General features: G+C 47.6%; 2 protein-coding genes across 7 annotated transcripts in view; one reads left to right on the top strand and one right to left on the bottom strand.

Moving 5' to 3' along the window:
• Nucleotides 1-22,080, bottom strand: part of Hps5 (HPS5 biogenesis of lysosomal organelles complex 2 subunit 2) — a 105,641-nt gene that overhangs the window by 34,088 nt on the left and 49,473 nt on the right. For 4 of the 6 annotated variants that reach the window (XR_015451431.1, XR_015451430.1, XR_015451429.1 and 1 more), the window contains one exon: nt 20,894-21,192. Coding sequence is in view for 1 of the 6 variants with exons in the window: in XM_087211568.1 (XP_087067694.1) it covers nt 21,132-21,192 (61 nt within the window). In the remaining 5 variants the exon portion in view is untranslated. Of the gene's footprint in view, nt 1-7,711; nt 20,094-20,126; nt 21,193-22,080 lie in introns of those variants that run through there. The other 2 variants (XR_015451432.1, XM_087211568.1) reach the window with 2 other exon arrangements.
• LOC101713351 (serum amyloid A-3 protein) lies at nt 4,584-9,156 on the top strand. The gene is made up of 4 exons (XM_087211573.1): nt 4,584-4,769; nt 5,415-5,509; nt 8,346-8,484; nt 8,873-9,156. Exons 2-4 carry the CDS (start codon nt 5,419-5,421, stop codon nt 9,009-9,011), a joined length of 369 nt encoding a protein of 122 aa, XP_087067699.1. The 5' UTR covers nt 4,584-4,769; nt 5,415-5,418; the 3' UTR covers nt 9,012-9,156.

Raw genomic sequence — 22,080 nt, 5'->3', positions numbered from 1 at the left:
AGTTTCTTAAGCCTCTCAAGCAAACTCGCCACAGGTGACTAGTAGAAAAGAGTTAACTAATTTATTATTCAAACCCCCTTATTTTTGAGAGAGAAAGGAGGTGCTATTATGGATAGATGAGCTAGGTAAAAATATTATAGGCAGACATATAGGCTAGGTCCTCGAGAGAGGCTTAGGACAAAGGTGAAACACACCACGTTGCCTGAAAACCAGGCCTCAAGATAAAGACAAGATGGCCAGACCTACATACTTCCTCGAAGAACAAACACAGGGCCTAATGAAGTCTAGGTAGAAATCAACCACCCCGGTGGGTGACCAGAGACCTCTGGACCCACCACTTCCTAGGAGAATCTTTGTTCTTTCCATCCACACTTGCTACATGACTTGTTTCCCAATTGGACCACTACTACCGAAGTGACTGTACTTGTAACCTTATTGGATGATCATGGCTGTGCCCCGTGTTGTACCCATGTGAGTTTTACCCTATAAAACTCCTCCATAAGGTGGGGTCCCATCTCGGTCCCCTCCTACCCCTCAGGAGCTTTCCTATCAATAAATATCTTCCTACTCTTCATCCCCGTAGTTCCTAGGACTCATTCTTCGATTTCTAGAGAGCAAGAACTTGACTTGGCGTATCATACAGTTAACAGGTGAGGAGATACCATATTTCATATTTCGTCTCCCGTATTATTTCCGGTAACAGTGCCACTCTTAGTATTTCAGCTGAGACAATAGGCCCCAACAGGAATGACCTTACGCAAACCAGGACACATGGTCTTTTATGGAAGCCCTTGGGAAAGCTCCAGAAGGCCTAGAGGCTCTGATATCTTTGTTTATCTGGAAGAAAATAACAACTGCCATTATTGGCAATTGTTCTAAGCAGGGCACTGCACAGAACTGTGTGTCCCTTCCCAGAAGGCGGAGCACATTAAATAATAGGGGAACATTCAATGCTTGTAAAGTTCCCTGTAAAGAATTCCTCCTGATATCTAAAAATTGTACTTCCTTCTTTTCTAATATTTTTGGCAAATGAGAAAATGACTTGCATCAGTGAAAAGTGGGGAGTAGGTTTCTAGCATTGAACAGCCAGTCCCAAGGGAGTAAAGCAAATGTAACAGGACATTGTTATTGGCTGCTTAGGCTCATGTGCTCAGGTTCCTCTGCTCACCACTGACCAAATCAAAAAGGCAAAAGAGTTTATTCAAAGCTAGCTCTGAGGAGATGGAGGGGCCCAATAGCCTCAAAGCACCATCTCCCCATTTACAGGAGGGCAAGGGTCTTTTAGAGTAAGGAACAGAAGGGAGGGCCGGGGATGTAGTCCAGCAGTGGCGCCCTGCCTGCCTGGCAGGCTCAAGGTCCTGAGCTCGATTCCCAAAACTGAGACAGAAAAAAAAAAGAACAGAAGAGAGGGGAGCACAGAGATGATACTGATCTCCATACTTGGTTTATCACTTCCAATCATCCTCACTTCACCCTCTTCTTTCTTGTGGAAAACAAACCAGGATCCTGCCCACCCCACCATGGCATCTGCATATTCGGCCACTTCTTTTGGGCTAATGAGAGGAGGGGGCTGTCACTATGGGCTCAGCAGTAGGAACTTTGGAATTCTACTTTACAGTGCTAGACAGTTCAATCTCAAACATCTGGCTTCCCTTTGTTTGTACTCCAGCTACCTTTGATAAAATCAACACTCCAGTCCTACATGAGATAGCCAGATGACAGGCACTTCAGTGCCCTCAAAGGGGAGGCGTTGAAACCGGCTCTGTAAAATAAACTCCAACCTTCCTCTGGCTGAGCACATGGCCACCCCCACCCCCACATTTAGCCCCAAAGAAGTGGCAGAATATGCAGATGCCAGCCCCAGGAGACTGGGAGCCTTGTTTGTTTTCCACAAGAAATAAGAGGATGAGCTGAAGATGGCTCACAGGGCCTGGCTCCTCTGACGTAGCCTCGAGAGGTCTTGTGCCCCTGTGCACCTGATATGATTTGATACATTTACAGGGAAAAAATTTTATCAGCACAGCTAATTTACTGGTATTTGTGCCTTATAAAAGTGTTGCATGGGGGCTCCTCTTTTCAACAGGTTTGGTGTGTCCAACATCTGGTAGTTTTCTGTTTGTGCTGACAAGTGACCAAGTCATCCTGCCTAGCACTTGCACTCAAAATGGAGTCACTCAGGGCAAGGCACAGCCTGAAACCTACTGTTCCATACACCACGGAGACACTCAGAGCAGGGCATAGCCTCCTCACCACAATCCTCCTCTGGGTTACTGATTGAGGGCCAGCTCCATCTCCTTCCTAGTTGTTATATATCATCCTCCAACATCTCTGCTATCAAAGTATCCATGACTTGCTTGAATTGGTCCTGGAGGTAACTTCGCTAGTTTCTCCAGGACCTCCAGTGCAACGCCTACTTCCTCTTTTCCCAGCAGATATACCAGGCAAAAAATCCTGAGCTTTTACTCCCTGAGCTGGCCCTTACCTGCCCTACTGTTTTCTCAGGCTTCTAGCACAGAGTCCCACTGGGAGAAAGACCGGGTCTGGTGTCTTCCCTCATCATCTCTGCCATGTTATACACGTCATGCTATTATAGGCAACCAAGTTAGGCAGAAATTAACAGGCAGTCAGGGCTAGGCCCTCAAGGGAGTCAGTGCGGAAGAGGAGAATGCATCACAAATGTAGTTGGAGGTGCATCTGTTGAAGGCCAGGCCTCAAAATAAAGATGGAACGACCAGGCCAACATGCCTGCCTGAAGGATAAGCAATACCTTGAGATTGTACTGTGATTGGTCACCTGGCCCAGTAAAGTCCAGATAGACACCAGTCACTCACGTGGGTGACCAGAACATCCGGACCCAGTCATCCAGGTGGATGACCAGAGACCTATCCTTTCCCCAAAACGCCTTTGTTCTTTCCATGTACCCTTGATATGTGTCTCACGTCCCTATTGGATCAGTATTAGCTAAGTGGCTACGAACAGGGAAATGATTTCTGACCAGAAGGAGCCCGTGCTGGAGCTATTCCGGCAGCAAACAAAAGGCTCCTCCTAGCTCCAACCCCTCTGGGACCTAAAACATGTCCGGATCTCAGACTTGCCCAGACATGTTTTCCTCCATTGTTCTTTGTTCTCAGTGGAGTTTCTGTGACCCCTGCTTCCCACCATATGTAAATAAGGTGAATCCTAGTGTACCTCTCTATCCAGTTGTATAAGCTGAATGTATCTACCTCAATCAATGAACTAATGTTGAGTGTCTTGTATCCTCACTCTTCCTTTCCCAAATCTATATAAATCCTGTTCACCTCACAGATGGGACCGATTGCTTTGAGAAGTCCCTCATCAGTCCACTAGCGAAATAAACCTGACTCCAACTTCCAGGGTGTATGCTCAATTCTTCTCCGCCTGACTATTATCCCAACCACCTAGAGCTACAACACTGTGAGTTATATTTGCTACAATAGCTATCCTGGTAATCCTATAGATTGATTGTAGTTTGACCCAGGTGGTACCATATTGTGACTTTGCTGTATAAATTACCCCTGACAAAGGCCTTTGTGGCAACCCACTTCCGGGACCCCTCCCGTCTCTCAGGAGATTTCTCTCTCAACAAAATTTTCCTACACTTAACCTGCTTTGTCCTTTGAATTCATTTTTCGATTTCAGAAGACAAGAACTCAGCACAGCTGAAATCTAGCAGGTTGGGAGTTATATTTCTCCTATACAAATTCCTTCTGTAAGAAAATTCAATAGTCTTTAAATTTTTTTTCATTGTGAATGAAGGGCAAGGACGGGGCAGGTGAGTGGACCATGGTTTCCAATGCCTTGGCAGCACATGCATAAAATTTCCTCCCAAGGTGATCTCACTCAGCTCACAGAGCAAAGCACAGTCTTGCTTCTCTGGCTAAAACAGATACACTTTAACACATACTCCCAGGACTCTTATACTACACCCCAGCTCTCTCTGCTGTCTTTCTGGGTCTACTATTCCAACAATTCAGCAGCTACTGGGCCATTTTCTGCTCAGCGTTACACATGCCATTTCTTTCTCTTTTTTTTGGTACCACGGATTGAACTCGGGACCTTGCACTTGCAAGGCAGGCAGCGGAACCACTGAGCTAAATCCCCAGCCCTACACATGCCATTTCTGCATGACAGGTAACAAATTTCTATACTATTGTTCAACACTCCTAGATTGTAGCAGCTTCCAAATGCAAGCTGCCATGTGATTGTCAGTACAACTGGTCACGAATCCACCCGGATATGGAGGACTCATTTTCCCAGAGCTGGGCCCCCACACGGACATTGAAAGTTGTGTTTTTCTGAGTTGTCTGCCTTTTTTCCAACCACACTGGCCTGAGGACCCAGCTTCGTTCTGAACTGTCCCTTGAGTGGGGTTAGCTCAGCTATTTCACTTACGCTGCATTTTCACCTTCTTTACACAATCAAAACTTTTTCCAATATTGATTACCCTTTCCAGCAAATTGTCAGCACAATATTGTATAGAGGGAGAAAAACTTGCCCAATCAAGAATAAGACTGGAAATGGGCAGAAAATGGCAACTTCCCAGATTGCACAATCTGGGAAAATTAGATTGTAGTGAAGAAAAACCCTGAAGTTCTGGGTGCTGTGTTCTGGCCAAAGGGGATTGTGCAAGCGAGAAGAGGGCTTGGCCTCATTAGCAAAGCGTCGGTGTATATAGCACCGGCCACAGCTGCCCAGCAGTCGTCAGGGGCTCGGCTTCACCTGGACCTCAGCTGGACAGACAGCCCAAGGTGAGCCGTGGGACTTTCCAGCATGCTCACTTGCTGGAGGCTCTTTCTGCAGCAGCATTCTGGTGCTGCATCTCAGTTCTTTCTACACCCTTCCTGCGTCTACTCTTCTGCTGAGTAGAATTTGCCAGATAGGAATACACTCTTTTTCCGATACTGGGGATTAAACTCAGGACGTTGTGCTTGAGAGGCAGGCATGGCACCACTGAGCTCAATCCCAGCCCGGATGTGAATACATTTTAGGGTAGATTTTGGTGTATGCTTCTGTGTGGATTCAGTGACAGGTAGAGCTGGAATTCTACAAGTATTTATTGATTTTTTGAAACTTATACTGCAGAAAGGTATAAAAGTCACAGAATCTCTGAATGTCTCTTTGCAAGCTTCCTCTTCAGGGATAACAAGGGATGATTAAAATAAAAAGTGATTTATACTAATAGTCCACACTGTGACGTCTCAGACTCTGGGATTCTACTGAGGTAAATAAAAATCCCAAATTAGACCCTCTGAAATCCTAGCTCTATGCCCCCACACAGGTGTGTCTGGGTATAAAATTGAGTGAGGCTTATTTTCAGAATGCCAGGATGGGTCAACATTACCAAATGCAAAACCAGACATGTAGCATCCTTTGTTCCTTCCTTGCCTCTGCAGCAGGATGAAGCTTTCCATTGGACTCATTCTCTGCCTTCTGGTCCTGGCCGTTGATGGCCAAAGCTGGACGTCATTCATCAGGGAAGCTGGTCAAGGTAAGGGCCTATGGGAATGGGGCAGGAGGCCGTACCTGGATGCGCCAAGGGTTCACCTGAGCAGATTCCACATCCCCAATCAGCAAAGGTGCTAGTGAAGCCATGAATGGAGAGACCAGGAGCATGGTTTTGATAACAGCAACTCTCCCTGATTTTCTAGCCACCTCTGGCACACTTCTAAGGAGATTCCCTGGCCTGAGACCACATAAAGTTCACGTGGCCACTTTTTAGCAAGTGTGTAGGAGAGATGAGGAATTCAGGTGTCAGTTCTCTTACTACAAACGGGACTCTACTGCCGCCTAGTGGGAATTTGGGGACAGCTCATTTCTTTGTCCCTGGTGTAACCAGGAAGGTGGTGCATTAAAAGGTGGAATCCAGGGCCTGGGATTTAGCTCAGTGGTTCCACCGCTGGCCTCGCAAGTGCAAGAACTCGGGTTCGATCCTCGGTACCAAAAAAAAAAAAAGTGGACTCCACTGCTATTCGCTGGGAAGCTGAGCACAGCCAATACAGCCCCCGTCCACATAGCAGTAGTAACAAGCAAGATTAGCTGGAGCTTTTTGTATGCGCTAGAGCTTTACAGGACTGGAAGAATTTGTTTTTATTCTTTAATCCTGTGAGGTAGATCTCATAGAGAACGGAGAGAAAAAGAGCTTAAGATACCCAACAAAGTTTCAGAGAAAAGCGGATTTAACCCAGGTAGACTTGCTTCTCAGATTTTCTATACTGCTTCCAAAACAAGAGTGAGATATTTGTGGACACACAGTCTGAGAAATGGCCAGTAGCCAGGATGGGATGCCCTTGGAAGGCAACTCCTCTCCTCCCTCCACAGTGAGGGACACAATGAATTCCACTGTTGAAAGTGCTCTTGGGGCTGGATATGGCCTGGAATCAACAGTAAGGGAAATGTACCCCTTAGGCAGAGTGGGGAGATTTTGTTTTCAGAATGCAGCGTTTAAAATTTCAGGCGTTGGGGCTGGGCTGTCACTCAGTGGCAGCACGCTTGCCTCCCGTGTGGGAGGCTCTGGGTGCAAAATCAGATGGTGCTGATTTCTGTGGTGGCCTCTGAATGGTTGCTTTAAGGATTTGTTATTGATCCTTTGTAAATTCTCACATACCCTGCTAAAATTTCTTTCTTTCCTTAATCAGTGCCTTTCAAAGGTTGTCCTGGGACCACTTGCATGAGAATAGCTGGGGCCAGGGATGCTTTGTGAAACGTGGCTGCCCCTGTCCACTCCCTCTCTCCACCAGGTTACAGTCTGGGAGGCTGGAGCCTGGAAATCTGGCCTTCACCAAACACCCGCTTCATCTTTATGCATAGTAAATACAGTCTGGGAACAACGACCTCACAGACAAATCATAGAGTTATGATTCCAACTATACATTAGATTTTCTCCTTTTCCTCATCCACTTAAAAATTTGAAGATTCATTTAACACTAGCATAGTTTAGTTCCTGTTCTTTTTTTCCTTGCCCTTTCTAAGAACCTGAAGAGTTGAGTCATCACTGAGCACTTGTAATATTCCAGACATTGTTTGGATATTTTCTCAGTTCTTCTGCAAAACACTGAGGTTTTATTACCATGAAACCATTTTACCTGGGAGGACAGTGAAGTTTTGGACCTGGGAGGTCAGTTGCCCCTTTTCTGCCTCTGATTATCCAGTTTATTTAAATTTCCCTTAGAGAACTCATTTTATCACCTTCTGATTGAATTCTTTAAAAATTATAATTATTAATGTATACGATTGTACAAATTAGTGAGTTCCACTGTGCCATTCCCATAAATGTGTATATGACGCTTTGATCATATCCACCCACCTGTATACCTCTTTCCCCTCCATCCTCTCCCTAGTCCCCTACTGCTTCTCTAATAGTCTCTCCTCTACTATGAGGTCTTTTGTTTGCTTCCACATATGAGGGAAGACATGTGATATTTGCCTTTTCTGTGTCTGGTTTATCCTGCTGATTGACTTCTGACAGTTGTCCAGGCTCAGAAATATACCCTGGACATTCAGATGCACTCAGAATAGGGTTGTTCTTACTCTACCCATGAGGGTGGATTTCTCCCATTGACCACATTAGGTCCGGACCCTCCCTCAGACTCCCATGTTCTCTACCTTGATCAGAAGGTTTCCCGGATCTTTCTAGACAGGATGTATTGGTTAGCTTTCCAGTTGTTGAGACAAAATTCCTGATATATACAACTGAAAGGAAGAGAGGTTTATTTTGGTTCTCAGTTTCAGTCCATGGTTGGCTGGTAACATGGCAAGAACATCATGGCAGAAGGCTGTGGTGGAGCCAAACTGCTCACCTCATGGTGGCAAGGAAGTAGAGCACAGGGGAAGAGGACGAGGCAGAAATACGCCCTCCAAATGCATGCACCCCCAGTGACCCAGCTCTTCAGACTGGCCCTGACTCCTAGCCACATACGCAGTCATGATCTTCCACGGATCCACCTATTGATGAGCATAGCACCCCTGTGATCCAGTTCCTCTTCTGGAGTCTCTGAATCCAGACAATTTGACAATCAAGATTAACTGACAATTAAGAGGCTCCTTGTATGCTGAAATAGCCCTTAAAGACCATCTCACCTCTTCTTTACATGCATCTCACACAGTCAAAACCAAGTAGCCACAAAAGTCAAATGGAATCAGGTGGAACAAAACTTGTACGCGGTGACTCCCTTATCATGAACCCAGCGAGACAAAAAGGAAAGGGATATTTCTTTATTTCTCTGGCCTTTGTCAAAGCCTGAAGTCTTTGGAGTCCGTTGTAGAAAATCGTTTATTCCCCTGTTTTGCCGAGGCATGGTCGTCTTCAACATTCTCTTTTTCCCCAGGGACTAGAGACATGTGGCGAGCCTACCGGGACATGAGAGAAGCCAATTACAAAAATTCAGACAAATACTTCCATGCCCGGGGGAACTACGATGCTGCCAAACGGGGACCTGGCGGTGCCTGGGCTGCTAAAGTGATCAGGTAACACAGGTTCTTAGGGAGCCATGCCTGGGTGAGTAGGCTGTGAGGGCCTCAGACAGCCAGGAGGGGGCGTCTTCTTCCCTGTGGAGGCATTGCCTGTGGAGACTGGGCCTCCTCCTGCTTTTGCCTAAGCTCCTGCTCTGGGCTCAGTGCTGGGTCTGATTGCCTGGTGGGAGTTCAGGATTCCTAATCCTCCCTCTCTGGTGCTGCCCATCCAGTGTAAGAATGGGCAGGGCATGGCTTCCACACAGGGTCAGTTCCTTGCCTTCCCCTTCTGTGGTCTACCTGGGTTCCTTTCAGCACCATGCTGGGAAAGGGGAGTCAAGAGGACAAGGCTGTTGCCTGTCAGCCTAGTGATTAATCTCCTCTCTGTCTGCCTTGATTACAGTGACACCAGGGAAGGTATTCAGAGATTAACGGGCCATGGAGCAGAAGACTCGAGGGCTGACCAGTTTGCCAATGAATGGGGCCGGAGTGGCAAAGACCCCAACCACTTCCGGCCTGCAGGTCTGCCTAGCAAGTACTGAGCTTCCTCCTCACTCTGCCCTCAAGGAAATCCAGCTGTGAATTTCTGAGGGCTGGGACATTTGCTGAACTAGTTACTTAATTTGATATCCCTAGTACTTAAGCTAGATCACATAAAAATGTTTAATAAATGTTTGTGAAGTCCAATTTGTTGTTGCAATCTGGGAAGAGCATAAGACATTTTTACTGGGAACATGGGCCATGGAGATGATCAATAAATATGATTGTTCTAGATAAAACACTGGTTACAAAATAGAAATTGGAGATAAAATTATCTGTCCATACATGGACCAACATATGCCTATATTATATATTCCATAAAATGTAGATGATAAACAAATCTTATGGGCCACTTAAACTAAAGTTTAATACAAAATAAAAATCTTTTAAATCTTAGAAAAATACTACTCACAAATACAAAAAAAGAAATGGAAAATTTAATTGCTCCATAATTATTTTGAAAATGTTATTCTTCTCACAATGAAAATAGGAGACCTAGATGGTTTGACAGACAAATTTAACCATTCTAAAAGGCAAATAAGTCCCATTTTGTACAAACAATTCCAGTAAGTAGAGGAGAAAATATTTCCACCCCTTTGTACTAGTGCAGAAAAAGCTTGACACTAAAATAATTGAAAGAAAATACCAAAACAGAAAAGTACTCCAGGTTATCACCCACAAGGTGCAGCAATGACCATCTCTACAGGCAAAGTGTTACAGGAAATAATACGGGAGATGAAATATGAAATATGATATCTGCCAACCTGTTAACTGTATGATACGCCAAGTTCTTGTTCTCTAAAACTCGAAGAATGAGTCCTAGGAATAACAGACGTTAAGCGTAGGAAGACATTTGAGGGGCAGGAGGGGTCCTGAGTGGGTAGCCCAGGGACCCCACTTTACAGAGAAGTTTTATAGGGTGAAACCGGTATTATTTCCTGTAACATTATCCTGACCTTACCCTGCTGGGCTCTGCCACTGACCCCTCTCTTACCCCCGTGTGCCTCCACCACTCCTACAGGACCACTCTGACTCCCTTATCCCTGGCCAATACAGGAAGGAGCTCTCCCCACCTTTCCCCTCACTTGGAGCCTAGCATGCCTCAGCTGAGCTTCCAATTTATCGCACAACACTGTCACTGTCAGTGTGGCCTCCAGGACTGAGTTATAGAAGTGCAGAGTCCCTCTACTCCCTGACACACTTGGCACCCAGCTTAGCGAATACAGTGGCTACCTGACCAACCCAGCTGTGCAGGGCAGCTATTCCTTAGAACTGACAGCTTAGTATGTTCAGATGAGGTCCTGGAAGGTGCTATCCAGGATGTCCATGAGATTTGAAGCTCTAGCCTGTCAGTTTTATATCTCAAAATCTTTAGACATGAACTCAAAGGGCTTAATTTTTGACACAGCTGCTGTCTGATCCAGCAGGGCCCATCCTGAGCCAATGATTGGGAAAGGCAGGTCCTGGCTGCAAGAGCCCCTGCTGATCACACACTGGCAAGCAGCCCTAGGGACAGCACTGCCCTGCGCACGCGTGCTCCTCTCTCTCTCTCTCTCTCTCTCTCTCTCTCTCTCTCTCTCTCTCTCCCTCTCTCTCTCTCTCTCTCTCTGTCTCTCTCTCTCTCCCTCCCCCTCTCTACAGCCTCAGCTCCCACAGTTTCGCCCAGCAGAGAAGCCCTACCCAAAAGGTTGCCAAGGCAGAGCCAAGCTATATTGTGTCTCAGATTGTCCATCAGGGGACAGTGACCTATGGATGAAGAACACAGTGAAGTCTAGTAAGATTGCTATTGCAATCTTTGATAGAGGAAATGACCTGGGAGGACCTTTCCCAAGCACCAGGCCTAGATTTTTCTCCTTGGCATGACCCCAGTGGGGAAGGCTCAGATAAATACCAGCCTCCTCTCCTTGGCAGCCAGGGACCAGCAGTTCTGTGTCACCAGGCACTGGGTGAGCAATGACTCCAAAGAGTGATTTTGAAAAATCTGTTTTCTTTTTCCCAATAAGAGTGTGATTTCCTTTAAAAATAATTTTTCTGATTTATATGTCTCCCATGAGACATCTGTACTGGGCAGAGGGGGAAATGCCTTTGTGTGAAGTATAGGCTTTGATGGAGAGTGACAATCTGGTTCCAACTGCCCCATTCTCTCTGCATCAGCCCCACCTTGCTATCCTTAGACTTGGGCCCAGGGCCTGGTTCAGAACTGAGGTGAGGTTCAGAACTGAGTGAGGCTGTACCACAGTTTCTTAGAGAAAACACTAAGGTTCTAATGAACCAGTGGGGATGCACAGGCAGGCTCTCTTTAGAATATAAATGCCAGAGTTGTGTATGTCAGTGTGGTCAGCATCTCCCTGACCCTCCCCTGATATGTGAGCGAGATGAAGCTTCTCACAGGCCTGATTTCATGCTCTTTTGCCCCAGGAGTCAGCAGTCAAAGCTGGTGGTCATCCCTTGATCACACTGTCGCAGGTAAAGCTGCGGAAAGGGGCGTGGCATCCATGGGCCTCTAGGATTCATACCTAAGTTGAGGCCAACCCACAGTGAGGCTCAGGAGTGTTGTTTCCCCATGGGTATTTCTTTTTGTTGTTGTTGTTGTTTTCTTTTAAATTCTTTTATTGGTACATTTTAGGTATACAATACGTTTACATTTATCACTGGGTGCTTGTACTTGTACATGACGAATCTTGCTTATTTTTTTCCCCATTACCTGTGTACTCTTTGTTGTTGTTTTTTAAGACAGGGTCTCACTATGTGGTTCAGGCTAGTCTTGAACTTATTATGTAGCCCAAACTGGCCTCAAACTCACAGCGATCCTCCTGCCTCAGCCTTCCAAGTGCTGGGATTATAGGTGTGTGTCACCATGCCCAGCTCCCATGGGTATTTCTCCAGCTGGTCAGGAGTTCCTGACACTAGTCTTTCAGGTGCCCTGCCCCTGGGGCAATAGCAGTTAGTGGCAGGGGCACGAATCTGTGTCAGTCTGAGGTGCTGTGCTGTCCCCTGGTGGGTTATTGGATAATAGACCAATGGGAGGCAAGGCACTGGGAAGCTCAACACTGGGCACGGAAGGAGAAAGAAAGCAGGGTTTCCCAAGCCTGATGGTAAAATGGCAAAATCGTGGTTTATGAAGTGTTTTTCGGCTGATGGAGTTGTTCTTACTGTGCTGCTTCAGGACTGCAACTGAACTCAGGCTGGGCAAGCACTCGTCACAAGTCCTCGGAGTTGCTGAGAGCATCCCACAGGGCTGGTGTCTCAGCTGTGTCCGGTGATCTGTCACACATTCCAGAAACTTCTTCAATGTTTATCAGAAAATGGAGACTTCTGAGCCACAAAGGGAGAAGAGATTTAACTACAATCAACAGAATGTGTTTCTTCCTGTGGAAACATCCCATGTGAAGCTGGGCTATTTGCTTTGAGAAGGCACAACATAAGGCCTGAAAGTGATGGTATATGATATCTCTTCTAAAAAGTCACATAAGAGGGTGACAGAGCTGTCCATGAACACTTGCCTCTTCCTCCTTCCTTGAATTTTCTGCTTGGACAATTTTCAGAGACCTATGGCCAGCCACACTGGTGCCTCTCCTTCCTGAGCAGGGCTGTTTTCCACCCTTTCCCAGCATTCCTGACAGGAAAGAGGAACTGACATTCATTCAGTACCTACAAAGGCCTGAGAACTTTCTAATTTCACACGACACTGACTGTAAGGAGACATCTCCCCTCACAATGAAGTGGGAAACTTTGAGGCTATGTGCACTTAGTCCATTGCTCAGGAACTTCCTCCCCATCAGTAGGCAACAGAGCACAGGATACACACCTGAAGCTTGATGCGGCTGCTGCCTGCACCTAAAGCTTGCTGGATACAAATCTGAGCGACACCTTGGACCCACCAGCACAGCATTAAAAACTCCCCATGCCTGGGGCTCATCACCAAGAGAACATCTGAGAAACCAGCCTGGGGTGTTATCAGGGGGCACTGGGATTTTCAGTACCCACCCAGGTGGTGAGAACGGGCAGCCAGGGCTGAGCATCCCTGTCATAGCACTATCCCCAAGCCAGCAAAGCACGGGACAGTCTATTTATGAGTCCAAGGGGCAGAGGTACTGATGTCACAAAGATGTGCACTGAGTGTGCCTGGTACATTTTCCCCGATACTTGGGGCAGACGCCCTGTCTGCAGCCTTTCTCAGACTGCCCCTTCCACATCACCGCCTCACTCATGTAGCTCCTAATCATGTGCAGCTTCATTCTGGACCGGTCGTTCTTTACCGCTGTGGTACCCAGGGGATAGTTACAATAGCTGCTGTACATTTGATTGGCCACTGACTGCCAGCATCTCCTGGTAGGGGCTAAGGAAACCGGCGAACACCCTGCAGGGCTCAGGAAAACCCCGAGAAACAAAAACTCTTTGACCCAATATTCAACAATGCCAAACTTGAGATCCTGTTCTAGAATGATACCTCCTTTCTCTTCATGAATCAAATCACCTCAGCTCATAGCACCACAGCCATCACGCAAGCAAACACAACCCAGCTGTGCCCCCTAGAGGCTCTCAGGAGAATTGCTAGGGGAAGCCCACTCGGGATAGGGGTGCTCTTCACAACCCGAAATCACAGCCCGAAATTCTGGATTTTTAATTCCTTGCTTCCGCTTGAAGGAAGCTTGTCAGAGCGTTTGTGTTCACCTGACCGTCGTGGCAGATGGTGTATAGAGGGCCAGTGATGTGAGCAGTAGAATTTATCAAGAAATTTAGTAAGGGCCGGGGATTTAGCTCAGTGGTTTGGGCGCCTGCCTCGCAAGTGCAAGGTCCCAAGCTCGATCCCAGCACCAAAAAAAAAAAAGAAATTCAGTAAAGAGGGTTTTTTATTTTTAATTTTTTCTGGTATCAGGGATTGAACTCAGCACCCTGCACTTGGCAGGCAGGCATAGCGCTGCTTAACTACACCACCAGCCAGGAAAGTTTATTCAGATCCCTGAATCCCTGCCAAGAGGGGCACTGGGAATCCTGCCAGCAGGGTGAGACAAAGGAATCCTGCCTTCAGGGTGAGACAGAGATTGGGGATTCTGTAAGGGAATGGAGATGTGGGAAAGGGGCTGAGCTGGCGAGTGCAGATCTCTTGGAAGCGCACTTTCCAGGCCATCCTGTCCCTTGTTAATCTTCCAGGAACACTTCTTGTGACTACAGTTGTACATTAAACTTGCAAGTTATCAAGGCCTCTTGCTTAGGCCTCAGAAAGGATCTGTATTTATTCTCCTGATAGGCAGCATTTTCAAATACATTTTATTTTGTTCCATTCACCCCTCCTGTCCCTACGTACAAAGCTTTGTTTCCATTTTGTCCTTCTATTTTCACTTTTTTTCTTGTCCCTGCCTTACCCCCCTCCTTGTTCCCCTTCCCATTTCTAAAAAGGCTCTTTAGATTCAGATAAGTGTCTATGTTTCAGCTTCTTGGGGAAAGATGTAGCATTAGCTCCAGGGAGAAAGGCTACTTCACAGGCCATTTGCAATGTGCAAAATAACTACTTCCCTCTTCTGGGGTACTCTGGTGAACTGGAAGGGCATCTGGAGTTGCCAGGGCTACTGAAGTGATCAGGTGACAGAGATGCCCAGGGCTGCCAGGCCTGGCAGAGCAGAGCTTGATGGATCAAGAATGGACAGATGCTGCAGCAGGTTCTGTCAGGCTTGGCTCCTCCTCCTCCCGCTCCTCCTGCCCACCCTCTCCATCATGCCCAGTGCAGACCTGGGGCTGCTGGCAGAGCCAGAAGGTGGCTGTGGATGTGCAGGTGCTCTCCGACAAAGACAGCGAGGGCCACGGAGTCATTGGCCAAGTTCCCGCTCTGGGTGCTGTTCCTCCAGCGTCAGAGTGACCAGCACGGGTGAGAGGCTCAGTTTGTACCTCAGTCCCTCCCTGGCTGGACTTCCTGGCCACTCTCAGAGCCATCCCGAGGAAAAGGGGGAATCGGGAGGGTGGACAGTGCACCTCAGCTTGGTGATGACTCTCCTTCCTGCCTGCTTGGATGATGGAAATGCGGGAGAGAATGTCCCAGGTCTCCCAGGCCACAGAGAGGAGGACTTGGTGGATGACCAGGGAGCCAGCAGCTGGGGCTGGAGTGGCGAAGACCGCAATCGCTTCGGACAAGGACTGAGTGCTCCTTCACCCAGGCGTGTGGGCAGTGCGCCCCCAGGTGCCAAGACCCAGACTTACTGGGTTCTTTGTCCACAGATGCAGAGAGAGGGCACATCCTGGGTGGATAACAACTGGGAGCTTGAATTTATTGAAATTGTGTGCTATATTTGCAGTACAAATACAGCCTGGTTGGTGTGAAGAGGTCATTGAAGACTTTCAAGACAGCTGAATCTGGCCCTGCGTGTTGGGATGGGGTGGGCAGCGGTGATCACAGCAGACACACAGGACCAACATCTGTGCCCACCTGTCCTGCATCCGACCCACTCTCCCCTGCAGGCCTCCCTCTGACGCTGTTCCCATTGGCAGGTCTTTCCATGTCCGCGCCCCTCACTTCCTACCAGCTGTGTCTTGCAACCTTCTCTGCTCCCAGGGTCATAGTCCTCAGTGATACCAGTCTCTGGAGACGGGGGAACACGGTCATGGGAGGGCTGGTCCCTGGGATGTGCCTAGCAACAGCCACCTCGATCTTCCGTTCATTTCTCAGCAACATTTACAAATCCATCATTCACCACTTCGGTCCAGTTTATTTTAGAGACACCTCCAAAGCACTTTGGCTACATTCTTTCACATTGACTCATGCAAAGTTTACAGAACACAGCCTGTCCAGAGGTAGAGGCCTACTGACAACAAAAGGCCAACTTTTAGTATTCTTGTGTTGCCCTTGACACGCTGTGCGTCCTTGAGCAGAAGCTACTTTCCTTCCTGATGCCTTTCCAGCATAGAGCAGCCTCCTACCTGTTACTTCTCAGGCAAGCAAGTTACTGATTAAGAAAAAAAAGGAGTCTCCATTTTTTTGAGCACAGGAATTGTGGGTAACTCTACAAGTCTTATACTCCAGAGCACATACACCAAGCACCTTGAATGGTTTTCATGTTAAAGATCTGAGAAAAGAAATGCTTTGTCCTTTTAGAAGATAGTGAATGGGGCGGGGATTTAGCTCAGTGGCTCTAGCGCCTGCCTCGCAAGGGCAAGGTCCAGAGTTCAATCCCCGGTACCAAAAAAAAGAAGACAGTGAATCAATTTCTGTATCCAAATACACTTTTTAGTTACAATATACTCACTGATTTCTTTTTTTATTAAAAAAATTTTTAGAAGGGTCTTGCTGTATACTTCAGACTGGCCTTGAACTTAACTATGTAGCCTAGGCTGGCCTTGAACTCCCAGCGATCCTCCTGCCTCAGCCTCCCATGTACTAGGATTACTGGTGTGCACCACCATGCCCAGAACTCACCCATCTTTTTTTTGGTACTGAGGATCGAACTTGGGTCCTTGCGCTTGCAAGGCAGGCAGCGGAACCACTGAGCTAAATCCCCACAGGCACTGATCTTGAAACGTTCATATTTTCAAAATCGTGGAAAGCTTGCTTTACCTACTTGTACAGGCCACACTTTGTCTTCCACTTTGCCTTCTTCTCTTCATTTCACAAAAATCCAGGACTTCAGTGTTTGCAACAGCAACCTAATCATGAACATTCTCATCACATGTCAGTCTCCTGATGCATCCCCTGGGGTCAGTTCACACTACCTCAGCGACCCTGAGCTCAGCAGTGACTCAGGCCTGCTCTCACCAGCCACCCTGCCATGCCCTGTCCTGCCCCACAGGCCTGTCACAGACTCGGAGCACAAGCTTTCACCGCCACCACCCTCTCTTCCTCTCTACAGCCTCTGCGCCCCTGACGGAGGTGTGGGAGAAAGTGCTGCTGTGAACTGCTCTATTTCATAGCCACAGTTCGTCTTCATCTTTGGACATTCAGTTGGTCTTTCCCCTATGAATATAACTTGATCGTGAATCTTCTCCCCTCAGGAGTCCTCTCAATTCCACTTTCAAAGGAGAAATGTATGCCAGTGGTCACCAGCTTTACTGTGAGTCCACATCCCCCTCCTTGCCTAGTGTGGCACTGGAGCTGAGGCCTGGGACATTTCTCCTTTCCCTGGCGCTCATGTTCATCGGTGTCAGAGGACGGCACTAGAGAGACTAGCAGGAAAGAAAGACCTCTCTTCCTGGGCCTGGGCACTTGGCTTCCCTCCGGCTCCTGGGGGGCGCCTCTCTTGTGCAGGACACCCAGCAGCAGTCACCCGAGGGACTGTTCACAGTATCCAGCGGCCACGCCAGCTGCCAAATGTGTCCAGAGCCGCTCCAGCTGGGTTCACAGAAGGTTCAGCACCGCCCCCCCGCCCCGCCCCATAGGTGGCTTCCCAGGATCTCGGGAGCTTCATAGCCTCATCCCCATGGGAGCAGCCTCCCAGCGAGTCTCCCCTGTGGGCCAAATCTCAGGCCCCCGCTAGATCTGCTCTGCCAGTCAGGTCCACGGTAGGTACCAAAACTGTGAGGACACTTGTCTGGAAATGAGTAAGGCTTCAAGGTAGTGGGAGCAGAGCATTAAACCAAGAGCACAGCCCTTCAAAGGGCTCTGAGCAACTGCACCACCCTCACGCCCAGGAGGCCAACGCTTTACTAGGGAAAGTTACCCAGCCCGGGGATGGAAAACACTCACCCTGTGTCATGAAACTCGGGCTTGGCTGCCCAATACCAGGTATAAGTATAAGGAGTAGTGAGATGACCAGGGGAAGGGGTTAATTAGCAGATCTACACAGAGAGCAAGCGGAGAGGCACCCCTCTGGGAGACTACTACCTGGGCAAGATGGGAAACTGGCAGTCTGGGGGGATGTCCTTGCATGAAGGACAAGGCAGCACTGAACGCTGCGGGAAGAGCTACCAAGCAGGACATTCCCAAGCCTCTCTTGCTGTTTTCCTGTTTGTTCCACCCGACCAAGGTTGGCTGGAAACCACAGATGCCTCACTGTCACACTGTCACCCTGTCACTTGGCTTTGCAGCTATTCGGGAAGCACAGTGGTACCGGATTTCTATGAAATGGAGGGCGAGCAAAAGTCAGTTCTGGCTATGACCTCAGTCTGAAGTTATTGTTTCTGTCACGAGAGATTTCAGCGTCCTATTCCTCGACGTGCCATACAGAGAACCCTAAGGGACAGGACCTGCATGGAATTTCAGCTGGTGGCACATAGTGAAGGGCACGTGAGGGTGGAGCAGAAACATAACCTGCGAGTGATGTGCACCGAGTATCCAAGCAGCAGAAGTCCCCGGAGGAAGCCGAGATGTGGGCTGTGAGACTGAGAACCAGTTTGGAGCCAAGGCACAGAAGGCCTTAAATGTGCAGCTCTGGGGTTTGGGCTTCACTTGCAAAGCAGAAGGCACTGCCACAAGTCTCTGCACGGGAAGTGGCGTGACTAAGGCCGGCCCGCTAGCAATCAACTTCCTAAGAGACAGAAGCAATCACGCTTAGGGGCCTGTGATTTGCTATAAACTCGGACAGCGCTGTCCCTCAATCTAGAACAATGGGAGGCGCATGGCAAGTTAAAGGAGGTTGAATCAGTGCCTAGATCTACAGATTCCACCCGAGGGTTCGGATCCCTGGCGTTGGTACTCAAAAGCTGCTGTGCCGACTCTGATACGTGAGCAGGTTTGTGAACCATCCATCTGGGTGACACCCAGTTGCCTAGCTTTTACTGTGCTGGGACTGGTGGCAGTGGGGACGACCTTCAGACATCGCTGAGGACAGCCTCAATGGTCTAGCAGGAAGTAATGGGAATGGGAATTATTGGCCATTCAGAGTGGGAAAATGACTGATGGAAAACTCTGCCAACACAGAACTGGAAGGCTGTGCCTAGTAATCAGAAGTGAGTAATGAGAAGTGAGAGTAGAGGATGGAAGAGGCAAGGATGACTGCAAATTTTTGAGCCATGAACAGGGCGGGAAAAACTTAAGGGATGTGAGGAAATGATTAACTTCAGTTTTAGTCTCCCCACTCTCTCTGGCTCATATAAATCCAGTTTCCATAAGCCTGATCACAAAAACAACATTCCACACCTTCCGAACAACAGCCACAGGCATTACCCACTGTTCCGGGCACTGTGCTCCACACATTAGTCTCATTTAATTTCCTTTTTGTTTTGGTACCGGGGACCAAATTCGGGTCCTTGTGCTTGCCCAGCAGGCGGCGAAAGCACTGAGCTAAATCCCCGGCCCTGTCTCATTTAATTTTCACTAATAGGTACCCTAACCTCACTGTGTGTGACAGGTACTGGGCTACAAGTTCACAGCCAGCGTCTCATTTCATCCACAAACTGCCCGGAATGAGTGCTACTCTTCCCATTTACACATGAGGAAACCGATACTTAGAAAAACGGAGTACCTTCCCTGAGGCTCTTTATTGAAAAAGCGGATACTCAGACCCAAGCTGTCTGCTTCAGAGGACAGACTCTTGCCCATTACACTGCCCCGTAGCTCTGCTACACAGGGGTCAGGTTCAGACACAGACATGAAGCAACCATGACATATCACAGTCTGTCTAGACTTTTCAGGCTAGCAAAAGACCTAAGCTATCTTTGAAAACCTGCCTAGTACCCAAACTGACTGTTCAAATTGAAATACTTGACTGGAGGGGATAGTTCTTCTCTGTTTGCCTTGGAAGACACCTTCAGATGGTGCAATTTGTGTTTGTTGTGCCAGAAATTTCTCTCTGTGCCCTTCTGGTAAGTGCGGATTACTGCAGTGTGCCCTGGAAGGGCTGTCAGGAAATGAACGCACAGTGTGCCAGCGCATGCTGTCTGCTTGTCACGTGATTCCTCCTGGCCCTCTTTTAGCCACTGTGTGACTAACGCTGACAGTGAAGGGAGGACTCTCACCCTTTACCTCACTTCAGACTCACAGTCAAATAATCCAGTGCAGCTGAGAGCCACGGGACTCCAGTGGAAGGTTCCACACTTCCCACAGTGCTAAGGCCCTGTGTGAGTCCCCGCTCCTGACAGCCTCTTCATCCCACCCGGTCACATCATCCAGGTGTCATGTGTAGGATGACAGCAATTCCCATCTAGGTATTCTGGCTGTACTATAAATGGAAAAGAAGGAAAAACACCACTCGTTCAATGCAATCAACGCTTTACTCCATGCTGAGCTCACCTTCCTGCAAACAGCTCAAAAATAACCCTCAAGCCTCTGTTCTCTCCAAATGAAAACTTTCATCAGCTTTTACACTTATTATTAATAGAATGTGCTACAAATGTACCGGAGTCTGCCAGTGACAATCTAGTTACAAAGTTTAAATGACACAAGTGCTTGCTGCAGTCTTGATTAGTACTCAGCTTTCTCTTATTATGGCTTTGAAAAACAGTGTTTCAAAGTGCATGGTTCTCTTGGGCTGCTCTGTTTAGGGAGATCAGAGAGAATACATTTCCAGGAATGAATTAGTCAACTGTATAGAGGTTCAAATTAAAAATGTCAAATAACTACCGGGGGACAATACTTTAGCTCAATTTAGATATGGGAAATTTTATTTCAATCTCTAATTTGAATCTTTTGTATTCCATTTAGTTTGTGTTAATTCTGTGGTTTGAGGGTAGTTTCAGTAATTTGTAGACTGGCCCAGAAAAGACTGAAAAAGAGGGCCAGGGATTTAGCTCGGTGGTTCTGCCGCCTGCCTCGCAAGCACAAGGAACCGAGTTCGATCCCCAGTACCAAAAAGAAAAAGAAAAAGAATTCAACTTCAGTCAATACCACCATCTTTACGTGATAAAAAGCTTCTGCTCCCAACACAGGAGCCTTAGTGAAAAAGAAGTTCCCCCAACCCACTAGGCACGAGCAAATAATACTGCACTTCCCAATAAATACTACACGGCTGTAAACATTCACCTCTGATTCCAGCAAACAAAGACTGACTCCTTCACAATCCAACTTTGGTTGAAAAATGCTGAGGTCACACAGCCACACTTGCCAAGGGTACAGACATTGACAGCAGGAGTCCCAAGAGGTGGCAGCTTTTTCTGGGTGGTGCTTCTTCTCCAGTCACAAGTGCATTCTGAAGATTCAGGATTCTGCGTGATTCAGTGTTTTGTCAAAACGATATGACATTCCGCCCAATCTTCTGCCATTAGGTCTGCTGAGACCACAGATACCGATCACATTTCTCAAGCATGCTTTGTATCAAGGCTCTGAAATTCCAAAGGGGGTCAAAAATCAAACAAATTTAGCTACATCGTTCATTCTTCACAGAAGACTTAAAAATCTACAGAGACTTGGAGAACTCAAAAAGTAAACTGATCCTGTGCATCGAAAGACATATTCTGTAACCAACATGTCTGAAGACAACCTATGGGATGGGAGAAAAGAACAACTAACCTGAGTTTAAAATGGGTGAAAGGACTTGAGTAGTTATTTCTCCACAGATACCCTACAAATGGCCAACAGGCAAATGAAAAGATGGTAACATCACTGGTCATTAGGAAAATGCAATACAAAACAACAAGATGCTACCTCACGCTCCTTGGAACAGCTAGTATTATAAAGAAAGAAAAATGGGAGCCAAAGTAAACCTGTCCTAAAAGCAAAAAGGAAGGGAAGAACAAGAATAGGAGGAAGGAAGGGAGGGAGGGGGGAGGGAAGGAAAAAAGGAAGGAAGAATCGAGGGAAGGAAGGGAGCGAGGGAGGGAGGAATCTGAGTTACTTTTTCCTTGCTGAGATTAAATACTCGACACCCAAAGTTAGAGGAGGAAAGGTGCATTTGGCTCACAGTTTCTAGAGGTGTCAGTTTCTAGTTGGCTGACGCCAAGACAGGCTGACACTGCAGAGGAGAAACGTTTCAGACTAGAGGCAGCAAGGAGCAAGCAACAAGCGACAAGCGACGGACCCTCTTTCTGTCCCTTACCTCTTATCAGACATCCAACTCCTTACACAGGCAGCACTCACACCCTCAATTCTAGCGTCGCATTCTGGATCACAGCATCACACACCCTACATGCAGCCACCTCCCAAAAGTCCCACCGATGACCGCATGAGGTTTTGGGGGGACATCTAGATACAAGTGACAACAGAAGGAAAAG

Source organism: Heterocephalus glaber, unplaced genomic scaffold (genome assembly GCF_053883595.1).
Source record: "Heterocephalus glaber isolate CG9 unplaced genomic scaffold, H.glaber_assembly_v1.0 deba00001428, whole genome shotgun sequence".
Taxonomy (NCBI): Eukaryota; Metazoa; Chordata; class Mammalia; order Rodentia; family Bathyergidae; genus Heterocephalus; species Heterocephalus glaber.
Note: the sequence above shows the minus strand (reverse complement) of the source record. Positions and strands in the feature narration are given on the sequence as shown.

What these genes read in the sequence shown, in the direction of transcription:
- LOC101713351 (XM_087211573.1), top strand. Translation starts at nt 5,419, where the DNA reads ATGAAGCTTTCCATTGGACTCATTCTCTGCCTTCTGGTCCTGGCCGTT. An exon ending in CATCAGGGAAGCTGGTCAAG is followed by an intron (nt 5,510 to 8,345) that starts GTAAGGGCCTAT and finishes CTTTTTCCCCAG; the next exon opens with GGACTAGAGACATGTGGCGA. An exon ending in TGGGCTGCTAAAGTGATCAG is followed by an intron (nt 8,485 to 8,872) that starts GTAACACAGGTT and finishes CCTTGATTACAG; the next exon opens with TGACACCAGGGAAGGTATTC.